At 45.5% G+C, this 19,732-nt stretch overlaps 1 protein-coding gene across 3 annotated transcripts in view; it reads left to right on the top strand.

The window, feature by feature from the left end:
• The window catches only part of SH3TC2 (SH3 domain and tetratricopeptide repeats 2), a 96,142-nt gene that overhangs the window by 11,403 nt on the left and 65,007 nt on the right, over window positions 1-19,732 (top strand). For all 3 annotated transcript variants that reach the window (XM_059698844.1, XM_059698843.1, XM_059698850.1), the window contains exon 2: window positions 17,033-17,185. In XM_059698844.1, coding sequence (XP_059554827.1) covers window positions 17,163-17,185 — 23 coding nt within the window. In that variant the 5' untranslated portion in view covers window positions 17,033-17,162. The remainder of the gene's footprint in view (window positions 1-17,032; window positions 17,186-19,732) is intronic.

The following is a 19,732-nucleotide window of genomic DNA, read 5'->3' as shown; positions in this document are numbered from 1 at the left end:
GACAAGCACAAAGTGGAGGGGCCCTTTGTTTGGGTTTGTTTTGAACTTTGAGACTCCAGAATGGAGATAAACAAGTCTCACTCGGAAACAGGCAAATGCTCCTGGATGTTAGAAAACCAGGTGGCAAAGCCATTGGGAGGCAAATCCGCCACCGTTTTCAAGGGGAAAGAGGAAACTTCGGGGCCAGCGTCAGCCTGGCTGCTCCTGGGCTGACGCCTGATGCTTCTCTCCTTTTGTTATGTGGGTTTAACAATATCACTTGGGCAAGGACAACATGTGAGAGATTTTGGCAGACATTTTATTTGAAGAAGAATTCAGGTTTTTTAGTTCAGTCTTTCATTGACCCATCTTTCCTGACTTCCTGTCCCTAATTGGGGTTGTCTCTATTCCCCTCCCCACATTCTGTCCCCTCATTGCTATGATTTACTAACACAGGCTTGGTCCCCAACTTTCCTTTCTTCTTGCCTTTCTCTTGTTCCCATCCAGCTCCTTTCTACAGTTTGTTGTTCACATCATTACTGGTGTGCAATTAAATAAGAAAAGAAAATTCCAGAAAAATATAACAGTATGTTCTTCTTAAGGATCATGTATACTTATGGGCATATTTATTTATGCAACGCAATCTATATAATATATAATTTATAGAACATATAGAATGCACACAATGTAATATCTATATATATAAAAGGCTAATATGCTAAGTGTCCCCTCGGGAGTTCAACTAGGAGAGCAGGAATTTGATCGCTTGCTATGATGTGCACTGACCACCAGGGGGTGGCATGGAACATGGCAGGCAACCAGCAGCAGCTGGGGGTGGTGGTGGGGGGAGCACTGAGGTATCGAGGGAAGGAGGAGGTGGGGAGGCAGGGAGGTAGGGAACCTGATTGGCCCTGATCGCCAGCCAGGCCTAGAGACCCTACTCGTGTACGAATTTCATGCACTGGGCCTCTAGTATTATATAAAAGTTAAATCTTTTCTTTTTTTTTTTTTTTTTTTTTTTTTACAAATGGGACCCCATATATAGGTACTATATATACATATAACTATAGTGTTTAGCAAAAGACCTGGAAAAACACACTCCTAGTTACCTTGCTCAAGGTAAACTTTTGGATTATGTGGGTTTAACAAAATCACTTAGACAAGTACAGGACGTGAGAGATTTTGGCAGACATTTTATTTGAAGAAGAATTAAGGCTTTTTAGTTCATTCTTTCATTGACCCATTTATTGAATGACTTCTAATGGAGTGTTTATTCTGTGCCAAGCACAGTGCCTGGCAGAAACATGGGGGAGGAGACGATACAGAAATAAACACATAGATGTATGATTGCAAGCTGTAAAGTTAGCAAAGAGAGGGCAGTAATAGACACTAATAGAAGGATGTCTCATTCAACAGGTGACATTTGAGCTAAGGCTGAAGAAGAAGGAACAGCCAGTCTGAGTTGGAGGGGTGGGATGGAGGGCAGAGGGGGGTATGGAACTAAGCAGCAAAAGAGGGAATCACAGGTGTGAGGGCAGGCGAGACCGTCTGCTGGTGATAGTTCTCATGGAAGAGCTCAGTGGGGTGGAGATGACCAAGATCACGTTCAGGCTTAATGGGCCCAGGATGGAAGTGGCTCTACTGGGCTGAGAGGTCAGAGGTCCTGCTCATAGTCCTGATGCGGCAGGATGTGAAGAAGCCCTGGAGCAGAGGGATAAAATGGTCTGGATTAGAGACTTGGCCCTACTCTTCATAACTGTGTGACCTTGGGCAAATGACATAACCTCTCTGGGCCATAGATTTCTCATGTAAAGCAGAGATCATAGCAGTACCTACCTCACTGTATGTGTCAGTAAACAACTTAGCGCAGTATCAGGCACCTAGTAAGTGCTCATACATAGCTATGATGTGCCTTGGAACAACCTGACTGACTTGCCAGGTGACCTCCTCTGGGCCTGAGGTTCCACATTGATAACAGAGGGTTCGGCTAGATGACTCTCGAGGTTCCTTTCACTGTAATGTTCTCGGTTCTCAGTGTCCTGCGGTTGGAGCTTGGCAGAAGGCCTCACCGCGTGCTAGGCCGCTGCAGGGTCCTTTGGTCCCCCAAGGGCACCACTGGTCTGTGCTGAGATCCAGGTCCTGAGCAAAACGTGGACTTCCCCCAGGAGAGGGAGCCTCACGTGGTGCTCCCTCCACACCTGCACCCCTGTCCTCCCTGGACAAGCCTGAAGCCTAGACGGAGTTAGCAGGACACAGGCCTGTTTTTCTAACTAACAGCTTTGTGCTGGGGCCATGCTTTCCCTCTTGTTCCTCATATTGTTGCATGGAGAAATGTTTCTTAAAAAACCAAAGGGGTAGCCCTAACTGGTTTTGCTCAGTGGTTAGAGCATCGGCCTGCAGACTGAAGGGTCCCAGGTTCGATTCCAATCAAGGGCATGTACCTTGGTTGCGGGCATATCCCTAGTAGGCGGTGTGCAGGAGGCAGCTGATCAATGTTTCTCTCTCATCGATATTTCTAACTCTCTATCCCTCTCCCTTCCTCTCTGTAAAAAACCAATAAAAATATTTTAAAAAATCAAGGGGTATGCATATATGCATAACCCATGGATGTAGACAATAGTGTGGTGAAGGGCGGGGGCAGGGCAGGTTAGGAGGTGTCAATGGAAAAAAAGGGGGATGTATGTAATACTTTCGACAATAAAGATTTAAAAAAAATCAAAGGGGTTCCTGTCTTTGGGAAGCTACTGGGGGGAACAAAGGAACTGGCTTTGAGATCAGAGTGTTGGGGACTGCAAGGGAGCTCCAGGCAGAAGGTCCCACCGCGGGGTTCTGCTGGGGCTTTAAATTCACATCCTACCACAGTCCCAGCCTCCTTCCTGACAGAAGCAAGAAGCTGGGGCGGAGCCAGCTCCGGATGGGAATCTGGAGATCTGAGAGCTGGACTCAGCCCTGCCATTCCCTTGGCCAAGCTGCTCTTGGCTCACTTTCCAAATTCATATCTAAAAGGGACCTCAGTGAGCCTTCTGTCCTGGTCTTCCATTTTGCAGATTAAGAGAGGGAGTCTTACTCATTATTCACCAATAATTTCTCTTCTGCCTATAGTTCTGTGGGCCGTGCCCTCCTCTGCTGTGCTTCCCTTGAGTAAAGCCATCATTTCCAGTCAACTTCTCAAGATCCCCCAAGTCCCGTCGTCTCCTGGCAGCTGTCCTCTGCGCTCCTCTAGCACCTGCCCAGGTCAGCCATTGGGGCCCCACCTGATCTCATGCTCCTTCTCCCTTTGGCTCCCTGCACAGAGGGATCCCATGGCTTCCCAGGGAGTTTGCTCATCTTGGGAACTTTACACACTGTTCTCCACACCTGGTTTCTCTTCCCCTGCTCCTTTGCACAGCTGGAATCCCCTCTCCTCCAGGTCTTAGCTTAATGGCCAGCTCCCTAGAGAGGCCTCCCGTGACCAGCTAACTCAAGTGTCCCAGAGAGTATATTGAATTAATGGGCTGAGTAAAAGCCTTTCAGACCCATGGACTTATTCATCTCTTCTCAGAGTTCAGTTACATTAACTCCCATGTCCTCTTCCCCCAAACTTGGCTCTCTTCCCTCTTTATTCACATGGCTTTTGAAGACCTAAATTTTATCTCTGCACATGGTCTCCCACCAAATCCTTTAGAATCTGCTGAGAACTCTTGTCTCGCTTAGTTATGAAGCCCCACAGCTGGGATGGCCAGTGTTGCCTTGCGCAAGAGGAAAGGACGGACGGAGTCAGAAGACCCGGTTCCTGGGTTTAATCTCACTTCCTAGCTACGTGACCTTAGGCGACCAATGAATTCTTGCGTGTCAGTCTACTCTGATGTAATGTGTAACAGTATCCGTTAAACATCAGCGTGATAGGTACTGCAGTGATCCCTTTCCTGTGTGTGTCTTGGGGTGATTCTAGGAACAAAACGAGAAACTGTGTGCGTTGTAAAACTAAAGTCTATGCAAAGGAGGTGGTGATTATTTTTGTCCTCATCTCACTATAAATTAGAGATTTAAACGCAGGCATTTTCATAGAATGTGCAGAAGGTGACGTCATATCCCCTGATAGCCAGGAAGGCCATGGCAAAGGGCAACCAGAAGGCAGCGGTATGTATGTGGCGCTCGTCATTTCCTCAGGAACACCAGGGAAGCGCGTTCCATGCTCGGAGTGATGCACTGCAGTCCACGGGCCCCCCGGAAAGTGCCTTGTAACGTCTGAGAGGGAATTGAACCCCTGCTTGTGGGGGAACCCCACAGCTCCACTCCCTGGGAGCACAGAGTTCTAGGTCGCCATCACTGGGAGAGATCATCAAATGCGCCCCTCCCTCTATCAAGTCCCAGAGGCATTGGGAATTGAGTAACTCCATGCCGTGAGTTCACGGTGAGGGCAGTGATGAAAAGAAAGGGTCTCTGGGGTCTAGATGGCCACTAGGTGCTTAGGAATTCCCATGGCTGATTCCCTTTTGGGAACTGCATTTGAGAGTCACGTCCCCTGTCTGCCTTAGGGGAACATTCACAAAGTGGACAGAGAAGAGCTTTCAGTCGAGTGTTGTTTAGTAATGCAGAGAGGATTGGAAACACTTGAAATTGCAATTCACAGGGAGATAAACTGGGGCCTATCTTACCAAAGAACATTACACAGCAATTAGCAAAATGAGGTGAGTGTTCATGTTGTGACCTGGAAAGCTCCTTAAGACCCACTGTCTGATCGGGGTAAAGAGAAGTTGCAGCCATTACAGGCAGTACACCACAGTTTGTGGAAACAAACCCATAAAAACCGCACCGTCTCCTTTTGGGCGTACACACATATGCATTTTAAGGCATAAGAAACAGTCGGAAACACTATTCACTTAATTGATAATAGTTTTTAGCTCTAGATGGGATAGAGGTGCAGGGACTGATGAGATGTCAGGATTGGAGGAGATGAGTCTAAGCCAGGGGTGGGCAAACTTTTTGACTCGAGGGCCAAAATGGGTTCTTAAACTGGACCGGAGGGCCGGAACAAAAGCATGGATGGAGTGTTTGTGTGAACTAATATAAATTCAAAGTAAACATCATTACATAAAAGGGTACGGTCTTTTTTTTTTTTTTTAGTTTTATTCACTTCAAACGGGCCGGATCCGGACCGCGGGCCGTAGTTTGCCCACGGCTGGTCTAAGCCTTAGGGACCATGTTTTTTTCATTTCATCTCTTTCCTTTTATTTTTTTTTAAATAAGGAAAATGTATCCATCAGCTCTTGTGTAATTAAAAATTAATAATAATTAATAATTAAATTAATAATAATTTAAAAAATCTGCCTTTGCCTCTATTGAACCCTTCCTCTGTGTTGGCAGGGCTGCTTCATGACCCTTGTATGTGTCACAGTGACCAAAGGGAAGGGAAGTCCACTTTCCATTTTGATGCCGTCCAGCCACCCTGCTCCTCGGGGCTCCTTTGGCCTTTGGAGGCCTGTCCCGGGCTAGGTCCTGCGTGGGAGCACAGTGTGGCCACAGTCCAGTGTGGCAGGGTCCTCCTGTAACCACCCTGGCGAGTCAGCATGCTGGAGGGGCCTGCACAGCACCGGTGACACAGAACCATAAAAGCAGGGAGCCTGGAGGCCCCAGTTGGCCTCTCAGTCCTGTTTCCACCTTCCAGAGGGGCCTTGGGCAGGTAGGTGCCTGTAGCCCCAGCCTGTGCCTTGCCCACGGCTACCACCTCCCCTCCTGGCATCTCCCCTTGCCCACTCTCTTCCAGCGACACAGGCTTCCTTTCTGTTCGCTCTGCCTCCCACACTTGCCTGGGGTGGCTGTTCCTTCTGACTTGAACCCCCTTTCCTCTGACTTCCATGTGACTGGCTCCTTCTCATGGTTCAGAGCTCATCTCCAGTGAATGTTGTTTCCTAGTGAGTCCTGCTAAGCTGTCCTTCCCCCATCAGTCCCTCTCTGCCACGGTGTATTGTTTATTTCCCCCAGAGCATGGAACCCCCCAGAAGTGATGTTGGACAATTCATTTGTGCACTTTTATGGGCTGTGTTGTCCACTGGAAGGTATGTGCATTAGGAGCGGACACCTGGTCTGTCCAAGGACCAAGCATGGCATCTGGCCCACAGTCCGTGCTCAGGAAAGATCGCTTGGATGAATGTGAAGTGCACTTGGAGAAGGCCTCCACGCTTCCTGCCAGTCCTTACAGCCAGGGGTCAAATCCCCGAGTCAGGCAGGGTTGAACCAGGAAACAAGCCCCTGGCTCCTCTTCCCAAGTCGGGCGCCATGAGGCTAAAGGTGTGGGGCCTGTTGCTTGATGCCCAGGGGCTCCAGTTGGCTCATCTCAAAGGTGAACGGATTGGACTAGATCAGCCGTGGGCAGACTACGGCCCGCGGGCCGGATCCGGCCCGTTTGAAGTGAATAAAACTAAAAAAAAAAAAGACCATACCCTTTTATGTAATGATGTTTACTTTGAATTTATATTAGTTCACACAAACACTCCATCCATGCTTTTGTTCCGGCCCTCCGGTCCAGTTTAAGAACCCATTGTGGCCCTCGAGCCAAAAAGTTTGCCCACCCCTGGACTAGATGCTCCTCTTCAGCTCCAGGCTCTCACCAGCTATAAAATATAAATGGCTTTGGTCCACGTGCTCAATCAAGATATATGCTTGAATACACTTTCTTTACTATGTTCCTTATGTCAGTCCTCCCCCCACCTTTTCCTGACTCATAAAAAATGGAATACAGCGCGTGTGGCAGTTTGTTCTCTGGCGCTCTGTGATACAGGCCTTTATGCAAAATTCATTATTGAATCAAAGGCTGCACTTTTCTCTCCTCATTTGTTTCTTTGCTCTCCAAACAATTTTCAGCGTTGACATCTTTATTGGTGTCTTTGGGCCCTTTAGCAGGATGCAAATGCCGTGCATCTAGTCACTGGGGCTGTGTTCGGAGTGTGACTAAGTGGGCACGTGGAACAGGATGGAATGCTCGTCCCAGCGCTGCTCCTTCAGGCACATGGAGGAGCGGGGAGAGAGGGGCGGGCTCCTGATTTGCCACCCAGCAGGAGGGAGCCCGCTCAGCGTGGTCTCTGGGGCCAGGTTCTGATTTCAGAGCTGCGCCTCCTCGTCTTTTTGCAGAGGTAACAGAGCAGGTGCCCTTGATTTGGAGGCCTGAGGCCAAAAGCACAACAAAGCCTCTTTCTTGGGAGCTGGCTGTGTGCTGTGCAGCAGACATGGTGCTGAGGACTTTGCATCCATTATCTCATTTAGCTTGAATTTTTCCAAGAGCCCTGTGAGATAGGAATTGTTATTACTCCTGTTTTTCAAATGAAGAAGCTGAGGCTTAGAGAGAGAGTAAGTAGAACATCAAAGCTCGTGTAGTGGTGGAGCTGAGATTTGAAGCCCGGTGGTCTGATGCCAGAACCTACAGTTTTCCCACAACCAATACTGTACACCACATAGCAAAGGACATTACACATATCCCGGAGTGCTAGTTGGCTCTGCCAGGACAAGGTACAGCTAATAATGGTAACCCCTAACATTCAAGTCTCTAATCAAGAATTTAAAATAGCAACCAACATCAGAATGAATAAATGATTGTTATAAGGAAGTAAGGTCCCATTTATTTCTTCCATAAACATATAACCACTTACTATGTGCCAGGAGAATGTATATACTTTGCTGCCACAAGTAGAGATAGTTCCTGTCCTCATGGGGCTTATGGCCATTTGATGTCTGAGAAATTAAAGTTGAGAAATTTGTATAACCTGTCCAATTGTGTCCAGCTTGCCATCAGCAGAACTGGCATTCAAACCCAACCACTGGACCCTTCAGCCACTAAACTTCCCTGCCCAATGGGAAAGTGTCTAATTTGAGTGGCTGCCTATATTATTGCTCTTTTCCCTGATCTGTGGAAATACTCAAATAATCATTCAATAAGTTGCCAAAGATTTGGATCAGTATGAGTTGTACAGAGCAGGTTTTCTTGACAGTAGCACCACTGAAATTTGGGCTGGATAATTTCAACAAAGGGACTTGAGTAATGAAAAAATCAAAATGAAACACTCACACAAAATTTTCCTTTGCTCTAAGCCAATATAGTTTTGCATACATGGGACTTATGTCATTTTGGAGGTTAGCACCTCAAAATCTCACTCAGTTAAAATCATTCTTGGAATGACTTGGAAGCCGGGAGCTAAGGGATGAGATCATAGTTTCCTCAGGTGAGTTTGAAGTTAATTGATGGGCTTAGTTTAGGGGGCATGTGTGATCAATATGTGTCTTTAAACACTAGAGTGGCTCTCAGTGGGGAGAGATGCTCACACAGTGAAAGGCAAGGATTGAAGCAGGTAGCAGTTCCTTGCTCCCATCTTGTGCTCATTGAGGTCTCTCCGTGGAAGGGAATGGCAGTGGATGACATAGACTACTACTTCTTAAAGTGTGGCCTGTGGACCAGCAGCCACTGCATCACCTGGGAGCTTGCTGGAAAATGCAAAAGTCAGGCCCTGCCTCGGTTCTACAGAATCAGAATCTGCATTTTGATAAGATTGCCAGATGGCCAAGCTGGTGTGACTCAATGGTTGAGCATCAACTTATGAACCAGGAGCTCACGGTTCGATTCCCACTCAGGGCACATGCCCAGATTATAGGCTTGATCCCTAGTGTGGGGCGTGCAGGAAGCAGCCAGCCAATTGATGGTTCTCTCTCATTATTGATGTTTCTGCCTCTCCCTCTCTCTCTCCCTCTCCCTCCCTCCCTCTCCCTTCCTCTCTGAAGTAGTAATCTATGATATTCAAATACACTTTAAGAATTTAGAACCAGCCTATGATTTAAATGGTTTTTTCTTATTCACTCTTACTTTTGTTGACTGTGCATACATAAGTATGTGGATCAGTTTGTTCCTCTTGTTTGTTTAACTGCTATAGGAATGTGGTTTGTGTAGGTGAGAAGCATCTGGACTTTATTATTAGGCAGAATTGGTGAAGTGGAGCTGAGGTTTGGGAATGAACGTTGTGGGGTGTGTGTGTGTGTGTGTGTCTGTGTTTCTGGTACATGTTCTCTTAAAAGTTAAACTTTAAAAAATTATTTAATAAGAAAGAGAGGGAGAGGGGGGGAGAGAGAGAGAGAGAGAGGGAGAGAGAGAGAGAGGAGAGAGAGAGAGAGAGAGAGAGAGAGAGAGAGAGAGAGATATTTGTTGTTCCATTTACTTATGCACTCATTGGTTGATTCTTGTATGTCTCCTGAGTGGAGATCATACCTGCAACCTTGGAGAACCGGGACTACGTGCTAACCAACTGAGCTACCAGGCCAGGGCCTCTTAGAAGTTTTAAAGGGTGAACCTACTGTACATGATTCCTTCCCTCTCATCCCCCTTTCCTCCCCACGAATGTGTGGAAAAACCTACCCCTACCAAGTGTTAGAAATATGATCTTAGAGAAGTCACCTGACTTCTCACACAAAGGCCTGCTGCTTCACAGGCATGGAACAAGGGTTTAAGGAGTCGATGACTTTGGAGGAGCATCATAAACGGGGGCCTCCTGTACAATTATAGGTTGATATTTGTGATCTCTGTATGCAGATTATTTTCTCTGCAGCTCAAATGCCCTGCCCGTGCTGCCCCCTGCTGGTGAAAGCTTTAAATTAATTTTGGTGTGGATCAAATTAAGAAAGGAGAGCCCAGCCTTGAGGACCCTTGAAGTCTATACACCTGCCCCCCGCCCCGTGAAAGGAACCCCTGGGGCAGCATTGACCAACATTTCAGCTAATCAGAATCACTGAGAAGGTATATAAAACATTTCCAGGGTCCCTCTTTCAGGGGCTTCAGTGATTCACCGGACAGGACAAGGTCTGGGAACCTGCCTTTTGATGAATCTGTCCAAGTCGGAAGTGCAGACAGGTGTGCAACCTGTTTCAGGAGCACTGGTCTGTGGCATGTTTCTCAAGGTGTGATTCTAGAACCGTCTCCTGAGTAACTGTGGGCTACAATCAAAGGATAGTGAGTGAAATGAGGGAGGGGACACCTGGGGACTGATTTGGGCATGCCCTTTCCACATGAACTTGGCCAAAGTCCCAAGGAGCAAGATTGGCACAGTGTGGGGACTCAGCCATGTCATATAGGGAAGAGGGGAAGGGACAGAAAGAAGACATGTTTGACTTGTTCAAGGTCATGCAGGAAAAGAATGAGACAGAGCCACTTATATTTTCCTCATCACTAAAATAGATCCATTAGACCAGTGGTTCTCAACCTTCTGGCCCTTCAAATACAGTTCCTCATGTTGTGACCCAACCATAAAATTATTTTCGTTGCTACTTCATAACTGCAATGTTGCTACTGTTATGAATCGTAATGTAAATATCTGATACACAGGATGGTCTTAGGCGACCCCTGTGAAAGGGTCGTTTGATCGCCAAAGGGGTCATGACCCACAGGTTGAGAACCGCTGCATTAGACTATGAAGACAAAAATCATAGCTGAGTCCCCACACCTTGTAGATGAATGAATGGACCTCCATCATCAGGCTGAGGTGGTCCTTTTCCTACACATCCAAAGTCTCATACGTGGTGTGATTTTGTACATCAATGTGACCAGGCTGTGTGCAGGTCTCTTCAGTTTTTGCTTTGTAATGTGTATTAAAGATCCTTCCTAGACTCCACATGTAGACCGGTTTCATTCTTTTTCATTGATGACTAAACACACCATCATTACTTGACCTTTTCCATATTGATGGTCATTTAAGTTCCTTCCATTTCTCAGGACTTCCTGCCGTGCAGCCTGCCCAGGCATCTGGTTGCCCAGGCGAGAGGAAAGACAGCTGAGGTGGACTGGCTGGGTGGGTAGAAGGGCTCCTCCTTCCTACCCCACTCACCGGGTCGGATGCCTGAAAACCTGAATTTCCCAGAAAGATAAGCTGGGCTGAGAGAAATTCCTTTCCCTGGGAGTGGTGGGGAGAGTCAGTCCTGGCTTGTATTTTGCGCTTGACACACACACACCCTGCCCCAGCCTCTCCCCATGGAACTTAATTGTAGAACATGACTGATTAGTGTAGCATGTTTTGTGGAAGCACAGGGAACTGAGAGTCCTGAGTTCTAATATAGGTTTGCCACAAAATTACCTGAAAGTATTGAATGAATGATGTTGTCTTTATGAGACTCAGTTTCTTTACCTTTAAAATGGGTTGAGACAAGAACAATGCATAGAGGAGTGGAGAGATCACTGTCAAAGGATACATTCCCTGCTAACCTTTCAGGCTGAGGCTTTGGTTGCCTGCTCTTGACCCCGGGTTTGCTGTGGGAGCTACGAAACAGGAAACTGCCTTTTGGGAAAGAGCAATCAGCTGTTCTGGGCGAGGTCAGAGCCAGCAGCTTGGTGCCCTGTTCCTGGTTCAGCAGGTCAGCAGCCTCACCTCCGTCCTGGAGCTGCAGGACCTGTTCCTCAGCTGACCTTTGGTGAGGGCACGTTTCCCCTTCCTCACAGAGGAAAGTCTGGGGAGCACCTCGCCCGCAGCCTGGTCACCTGTGCCTTCTGATGGCTGCGGGGCCCCTCCACCGCAGACCTGCATGGGTCTCCCTGACGATATCAGGCACTAACCACCGTGGTGAGACCATGTCAAATAGAATCCAGCAATATATAAAAAGAATAACACATCATGAACAAGTGGGTTTATCCTGGGAATGCAAAATTAGTTCAGTATTTGAAAAATCAACGTAATTAATTATATAAACAGAAAAGATAAGAAAAAAACCCTCATGATTATCCCAATATATGTAGAAAAAGCATTTTAGTAAAATTCAGTATCTGTTAATAATAAAATCTCTCAAGAAACTTGAAACAACAGGGAGCTTCTTCACCCTCATAAAGGTCAAGTATGAAAATACTTAATGTTGAAAGACTGCTTTCTCCCTAAGATTAGAAACAAGACAAGGATACCCATTGTTCAAAATTATGTTGAAGAAAGAACAGGAAATAAATGGTGTACAGATTGGAAAGGAAAAAAAATTGACTTTATTTGCAGATGACACGATTACCTACATAGGAAATCCTAAAGAATCTATAAACAATACACTACAGTAGCACCCAAAACACAGAGATACGTCTAACAAAATCCATGCCGGAATCCTATGCTCACATACAGAAAACATTGACAAGAGCAATCAAACTAGACCTAAATATATGGACAGACACACTGTGTTCATGGCTTGGGAGGCTCAGTGTTGTCAAGATATCAGTTCTCCCCAAAATGAACTGTAGATTCAATGAAATCCTCATCAAAGTACCAGCACCTGGATGTGAGCTGGCGACTGCTCTGGGCACTCCGACCACGCTGATGAGGCCAGCGTCAGCCCGTCCTCATCACTGGAGAGGTCCCCCCGGGATGTAAACCAGACCAGGCTGCGTCCTCCTCACAACGCTCTCAGGCTTCCCCTTAGCTCTGAGGATCAAGTCCAGTCTCCAAGCCGCCGGAAACACAGGCCCTGCATTTCATGACCTGGCCCTGGCTTCTCTTGGCTTTCATCTGCTTATTCTCCCCAAGGGAGGCCCCGGGCTGGCTGGGACTTCTATTTTGGGACACATTCATTTAGAAAATGCTTTCTGTCGCTGAGTGGAAATTTTTGTTCCTGTAACACCCACCGTGGATGAGGCTCCCATAGGCCACAGAAGTGCAATCTCTCACCTTCCTAAGAGCCTTTAAACACTTAAATGTGACTATTCCTTCTGAGTTTTCTCACCTGCTTGCTAAATATCTCCTGTTAACGTAGGTATTTCTTCACGTACTAACTTTCTTTCCTGTTTTATTAGTTGCCCTTTTCTCAGTGAGTTCTGGTCAATGAATGTCTGCTTTAATATCTGTCACCTAGAGCTGAGTGTGTGGCCTCAGCAGCTGGCCCCGACAGCAGGATTTTCCATTTGCCACTTTGTTTACTTTTACAGCAATTCTCCTCCAGGGCCTACCCTGCAGTCAGCGTCAGCGTGTGGTACCCTCATTTACGCGTCCTTCACACTTAGAGCTTGAAAGTACTCTGAAGTGTTTCTTACATTTTATTTTTAGCCATTTCCCCCACTTGTACTTGTGTCATTGTATTTTTGAATGTATTTTGAGTTAAGAGTTTTGCCATTTATTTAATTTGCTTGTGACATTTCCTCCAAACGTTTTGAGATGATGGTGAATTCAGATTCCATTTTCCCGTGCACCCTCTCTCCCCCCTCACCAATGCCTTTGACCAATTTGTGTCCAGGAGTCCCTCACCCAGTCCTCTGAACATCCCTTGATACTCTTCACTTTGCTCTCTCTGCAGTGCCACAGCCTAGATTGAGCTTCCTTCATCCAAAAAAAGGAATGCTCATCTTAGCTGGTCCCCTATATCTACTCCTGCCCCCTCCAGTGTTGTCACTACACAGGAGCCAAGCTAATCTCTACAAAACAGAGAGGTCTGGTAGCAGCATCCCATTGCCTAAAACTCTTCAAAATTTCTGTTGTTCATATCCCCTATGTACTCTATTAGCTTCACACACCAGCGTTCGTTCGTTCATTCGTTCATTCATTCATTCAATATTTCTGAATATCTACTGTGTGTTAGGCGCAGTTCTAGCAACTGGGGATACAGCTGTGAGCAAAGTAATAAAAATTCTCTGTCCTCATGGAGCTTACATTTTGGCAGATAAATACAGCTCCTAACTGCTTCCTGTACGCTCTGCTCATTGGCCCTTTATTTGCTCTCACTGTGTCACTAGGCACAGTCCCGCCTGGCGCAGGGCCTCTCAGGGACATGCTGGTCTCTGGGATGCTTGTCCCTTCCATCTTTGTCTATGTGACTCGTTCTCATCTTTCAGAGATTAGTGTAGGAGTTACTTCTGTAGGGAAGCCTTTCCCGATTTCCTCGCCTGGAGGAAACTCCTCTTTTACATGCTCTTATAGTACTCACTTTCCGCCCTGTCGTAGCGCTTACTGCACAGTCATTTGCTTGCACCTAACTTCCCAGTGGATTGTGGGTTCTGTGATGGCAGGGGCTCTGATTTCTTTCATAGTGTTACTAGTGCTCACTACAGAGTAGGTGCTCATTCAGTATTACTTAAAGGAGTGAATTGGTGACTTCATCCAAAACTTTAATAAATTTTGGCCTGATTTGGAACGAGAGCTGAGACTAAGAACCTGCTCAGAAAATAGCATCCAAGGAAGCATTAAGTAGCATATTGGCAGTCAACTGCAGTCATCACTCTGTCTAACCTTACACATTCAGCCCGTGTTTGCTCCACCTCCTTATGGAAATCTCACAGAGGGAGGCTTTCCTAAAGGTTAGCTCACTGTGTTGACTGTACTCCCCTGCTCTGTTGACTATCCAAAACGAAAGAGAGGTTGGTCTGTGTGACCAGTGTTTGGTGGATACTTGTAGCCTCAGCAGACCCGGTCCTCCATCCTCTCACCTGTAAGACCAAATGTGAATCATACTCCTGTGAGTCCTCTTTCTGACGAGGCCCTGACCGTGGTCTCTGTCCATGGTGTCCTCAGTCCAGTTTTAGCAAGAATACTGATGAGTCAGCTTAGCAAACATTCTCCATTCAGCATCTGATCATCTCAACATCTGATCAAACTCCTCATCCTCTACCCTTAATATCTGATCGTCCTCGCCCTAGCTGGTTTGCTCAGTGAATAGAGCGTTGGCCTGCAGACTGAAGGTCCCAGTTTGCAGATTCAATCCCCAGTAGGGGACATGTGGGAGGCAGCTGATCAATGATTCTCTTTCATCATTGATGTTTCTAGCTTTCTCTCCCTCTCCCTTCCTCTCCGAAATCAATAAAAATATATATTTAAAACAATATCTGCTCATCCTTGCTTGCCTTCAGCAAGAACCCTCTTAAGTAGGTCTTACAAGAATCCTACTAGCCCTGAAGTTTCCTCTGAGTAATTTTCCATTTACTGACCCCACCCTGCTCCTTGGCTAGAAATGGCCACTTGTCCTTGTGTTTGGAGTTGAGCCTGATCCCTCTCCCCTGTTAAAAACTCCATAGCAGTCGTGTCTACTTGAATAAAGCCTCATCATCATAAGTGCCATGAGTAATTTTTCTTTAAAAAAATATCCATTTCAAATACCTTTGACGTCTCATCACAAACCATGGGGACCAGAAGACTGTAAAACCACACTTTAATTAAAAGAGAGAGATTGTCAGAATTGATTTTTTAAAATAATGAGGCCCCGTTATATGCTATTCATCAGATATATACCTTAAAGATAGGTTTAAAGAAAATGAGTTGAAAAAGATATTGTGGAAGATATTGCCCAAGAAGGCTGGGGTGGCTGTAGTAGGACACAAAAAGGCATACAATCATTAATGGGTGTGCTGAATAATAGATCTTTAAAATATACAAAGAACCACTTGAAACAATTAAAGGGAGAAATAAATTCACAGCTGGGGATTTTAACACTCTCTCTCAATAATTAAAAGAACAAAAAAATCACACACAATTGAAAGAACACAAAAAGTCAGTAAAAATAAAGATGATCTGAGAACACTGAACCAGCTTGATGTAATTGCTATTTATAGAACACTATGTCCTATAATTATAGAGTAGACAGTTTTTTTTCTATGCACGTAGCACATTTTCCAAGGTAGTCTAATTTATGGAAGAATATGACCCATGCTCAAACTCGTACGTCATCTGCAGATCATCTAGACACCACAGCCAAATACATTGCAAGGGTATTCACTTTATCTATGACATTTACTTGCTGACAGGTCTTCTATCACTCTCCATTTCCTGCAAGGTTAATTTAAATCCCTTCAGACTGACATAAACATGCTTCAGAATTTGGCTGCCATTTTCACCCCACCCCCCATCATCATGACTCACAGTACTCCATTCCATATAATGGCTGCGGGGGCGGGGGGGGGGGGGCTGCATAGTGGATATAGACTTTGTATTATCTGCCAAACATACATTGCATGTCTGACTGCCAAGTCTTCATCCATATCTTTCCCATTACTTTTATGCCCTCCATCCAATCTTCACTCAAGATCTTCTGCATCCTCCATGGTTCACCTCAGTTCTTTCCCTTTATGGTCTCTCTCTCTCTCTCTCTCTCTCTCTCTCTCTCTCTCTCTCTCTCTCTCAAGCTCCACTGACTTATGCTCCCATGTCACTGGTCTCATACTGATTCTGTTAGCTGATTCTTGATGGAATGATCTGTCCTCGAGGAGAAAAGACAATTGGACCATGGCTAGTTACAGTCAAAAGCAGAAGTTTGGAAAAGCATGGAACAGGCAAAGAGACAGCCTCTTCCCAGCTCAGGTAATCTGTAACACTTGACATGAAGGATTTAATCTGACTCTAAAAATTGCAAGAAGTAAATCCCCAAAGAGGATGTGGATGGATGGCTTTTGAAATATATCAAATTACCTGTAAATAAATCTAAAGCAAATGTTAACCATTCCTCTGAAATGCCATGTGAAAAATTTGTCTTCTTCATCTCCAAGGAGAGCCTTCTTTATTAGAAAAACAAGCAAAACTGGCAAACAGTTATTGATTACCTACCAAATGCAAGGTACTGAAGTAGATGTATAATTGATAGATTTTTAAAATTAAGAAACTAGTCCAGAAAAAGAGCAAAGAAGCAGTTCAAAATAGAAAAGTTCCAGATGCCCTAGGCCAGTGATGGCGAACCTTTTGAGCTCGGCGTGTCAGCATTTTGAAAAACCCTAACTTAACTCTGGTGTGTTATCACATAAAGAAATTTTTTGATATTTGCAACCATAGTAAAGCAAAGACTTATATTTTTGATATTTATTTTATATATTTAAATGCCATTTAACAAAGAAAAATCAATAAAAAAAATGAGTTCGCGTGTCACCTCTGACACGCATGTCATAGGTTCGCCATCACTGCCCTAGGCCATAGCTTTGGGAAAGAGATGGGGGACTGATCTGCATACAGCAGGCTCAGGCTGCTGGGTTTATCCATAGGGTTGTCGGGGCATGCGCTGTGTCCACAGCACAGGACTACTCTGGTGGGAGATGGTTTGCCTACCTTCTCCAGGGAGGACAACGTATCAATTACCTAAATTAATTAAATTAATTTTCCCATTTTAGCTGCTCAGTTGTCGGGGATACACTCTCACCCTGGAGAACATCAGCCCCTGTACCACAGTGGTGGCATGAGACCTTCTCCTTATTTCCACAGTGTCCTCTGTTGTCCTACACTTGTCACCTGTGAGACCCAATGCTGCAGAGACTGCACACGTGGTAGGGAAAGGGAAAATGAGCCAGGAGACAGGGAGGGGTGCAAGGAGGGGAGGAGAGGGGAACTGGCTCATTGCATCCCCACAAGGCACTCTCTGGATTACAGACCTCCCTGAAGCAGCAGTCAGGGGGACCCCACAAACATCCTGGACACAAGCAGCAGTCAGGGGTGGAAGTCCTGGGAATCATTCCTGTGGGCTGTGCTGGTGTTTGGCCACTGGGTGTCACTCTTAGCCCATGTTTGTTTGGTGTCAGGTTTCTGAAGATGGTCCATCATTTACTGAAGTCTCCATCCTTTTCCCACTCCTTGTCTGGGACATCTCCCTTGGAAGGCACTACTGACCACATACATAGGAAATGTACTAGCATGAAATCACCCAGGAGCAGACTTCTGACCTGCACACGGAAAGTGGCCTATTTGTCATGGAAGCAAGCAGAGGCCAGCATTAGTAACTGATTCTTACAGCAGCGGCTCAAAAACAAGCTCTTAAAACATAGAGATGTTTCATTAATTTTTCCATTCAGCATTATTTCCTTCTTTCTATCGTCTTTGTTTTCTATTTTTTAAATTTATGTTCTTAATTTTTATTTAATTCTTTCATTCTACAAAACTAAACATTTAGATGAAATAGAAATTACACTCAGAAAGGATTAGGAGAAAAACCTGAACAGATAAAACCATTAAAGAAATACAAATCATATATTTAAAAAAATCTATTATTTTTATTTCTTCTCTTCAGAACTTGGTGTGCTTTTTAAATCTGAATATACATGTCTTCAATTCTGGAATAGTCTTAGTCATTTCCCTGTGACTAGTGACTCAGTTTCTCCTTCTGGAAGCTCTATTAGATTATGTGGGGCATCTCATTCTATCTCGCATCTTGGGTAATTCTTTCATAGTTTCTCCACTTTTTTTCTATGCTGCCTTTTGTGTGATTCCTGCAGATCTGTGTTCAGGTTCCCTATTTTCCCCTCTGCTCTATTGAATCCTTACCCAGTGTGTTAACCTGAACACACCAGTGGGTCCTTAACTACAATGTGTGTGTGTGTTTTTTTTATGGAGTTTTATTTGGCTATTTATCAAATTTGTCTGTTCCTTTTTTTCATAATACTCTATTCCTTCATTATGGTTCCCCATTTTTAAATTCTTTTATATCGCACTAGAGGCCTGGTGCACAGATTCGTGTACTGGTGGGGTCCCTTGGCCTGGCCTGGGGGGATCGGGTTGAAACTGGCTCTCCAACATCCCCCAAGGTGTCCTGGATTGTGAGAGGGTGCAGGCTAGGCCAAGGGACCCCACCGACTGGGGCTGGGGAGGGACCACGGGAGGGCTTCAGAGCATGTCCGGCCTGTCTTGCCCTGTCCCAATCGGCCAGATCCCAGCAGCAAGCTAACATACCAGTTGGAGCATCTGCCCCCTGGTGGTCAGTGCACTTCATAGTGACTGGTTGAACGGTTGAACAAAAGGTTAGACACTTAGCATATTAGGCTTTTATTATATAGGAGTCCCTTGCTTATTTTAGTCCTCTTTCATTTTCAGTTTTTTTTTATTTCCCATCCTCACCATGGTAATTCACTGGCTGGTGGCATCTGCCAGTTTTCTCTCTCAGTAATTAATTTTGTTGTGTGATTTGTATCTCTTTAACAATAAACTACTCAGAACTGTTCTTTAACAGTTAAAAAATGGGCTTCTCCTGGCATCACATTGTGAAGGGAACCTTTATAGAGTAATTTTTGCAGTTGTTTCTGTTGTTTGCCTAGATAATTGACATCACTAACTCCGCTGACTGGAGAGTGCATAGTAAATTCAGATCCTGTACCTTCTCAAGGAGCAGGCCTGGGTGCTGGATTTTTGCATATAAGGCTTCAGACAGATGCGTGGCTTCTTCAGGGTGTCCTTGGGAGGTGGGAGGAAGTTTTCTAATTCTTTTTTTGATAGAATAAGCAGCACTTAGAGACTTCAGGCTTTACACAGGGAGCAACGTTCCCGCTCCCCTGCTTCCCAGAGGCCCAAGGTCATGTCTAGTAAGGGGGTGGGCATTTGAGAGCCAGCCCCAGATCCAAGGACCATGTCCTGGCTGGCCCTCCGGGTTCTCCATGGCACCTGCTCCCACTTGCCCATAGGACTTTGATTTCCACACTTGTATCCGGACCCCAGGCATATCCTGTTCTTTCTTTAAAGCTAAATATGTATTACAGCATTTATCTTTGCTTACCTTGGCCTTGAGTGATTCAGTTTATCTTCTGGTTTTCTTATGAGGTTTCCAAACAGGTCATCTGAGATGTCGGGGAGAAGGACAAGTGACAGGGCTCCTGACCCTTCTCCACGCTACACCCTCCCCTCCACCTGGCTTTAAACGGGGGGCGGGGGAGCACTTTGGCTGCTCTGTAGCAGCAAGTGCTTCATCTTCTTGTGCCTGTGTCTCCACCTGTAAAAAGGGAATAATAATAGTGCTGCCTCACACCACCTTTTTGCAATTAAATGAGATAGTGTACATGAAGCACTCAGGTCAGTGCCTTGTTCAGAATACACAGGAAGTAATCCTTGTT

This window comes from Myotis daubentonii, chromosome 5 (assembly GCF_963259705.1).
Source record: "Myotis daubentonii chromosome 5, mMyoDau2.1, whole genome shotgun sequence".
Lineage (NCBI taxonomy): Eukaryota > Metazoa > Chordata > Mammalia > Chiroptera > Vespertilionidae > Myotis > Myotis daubentonii.
The sequence above is the reverse complement of the archived record's forward strand: the minus strand, read 5'-3'. Positions and strand labels throughout refer to the sequence as shown.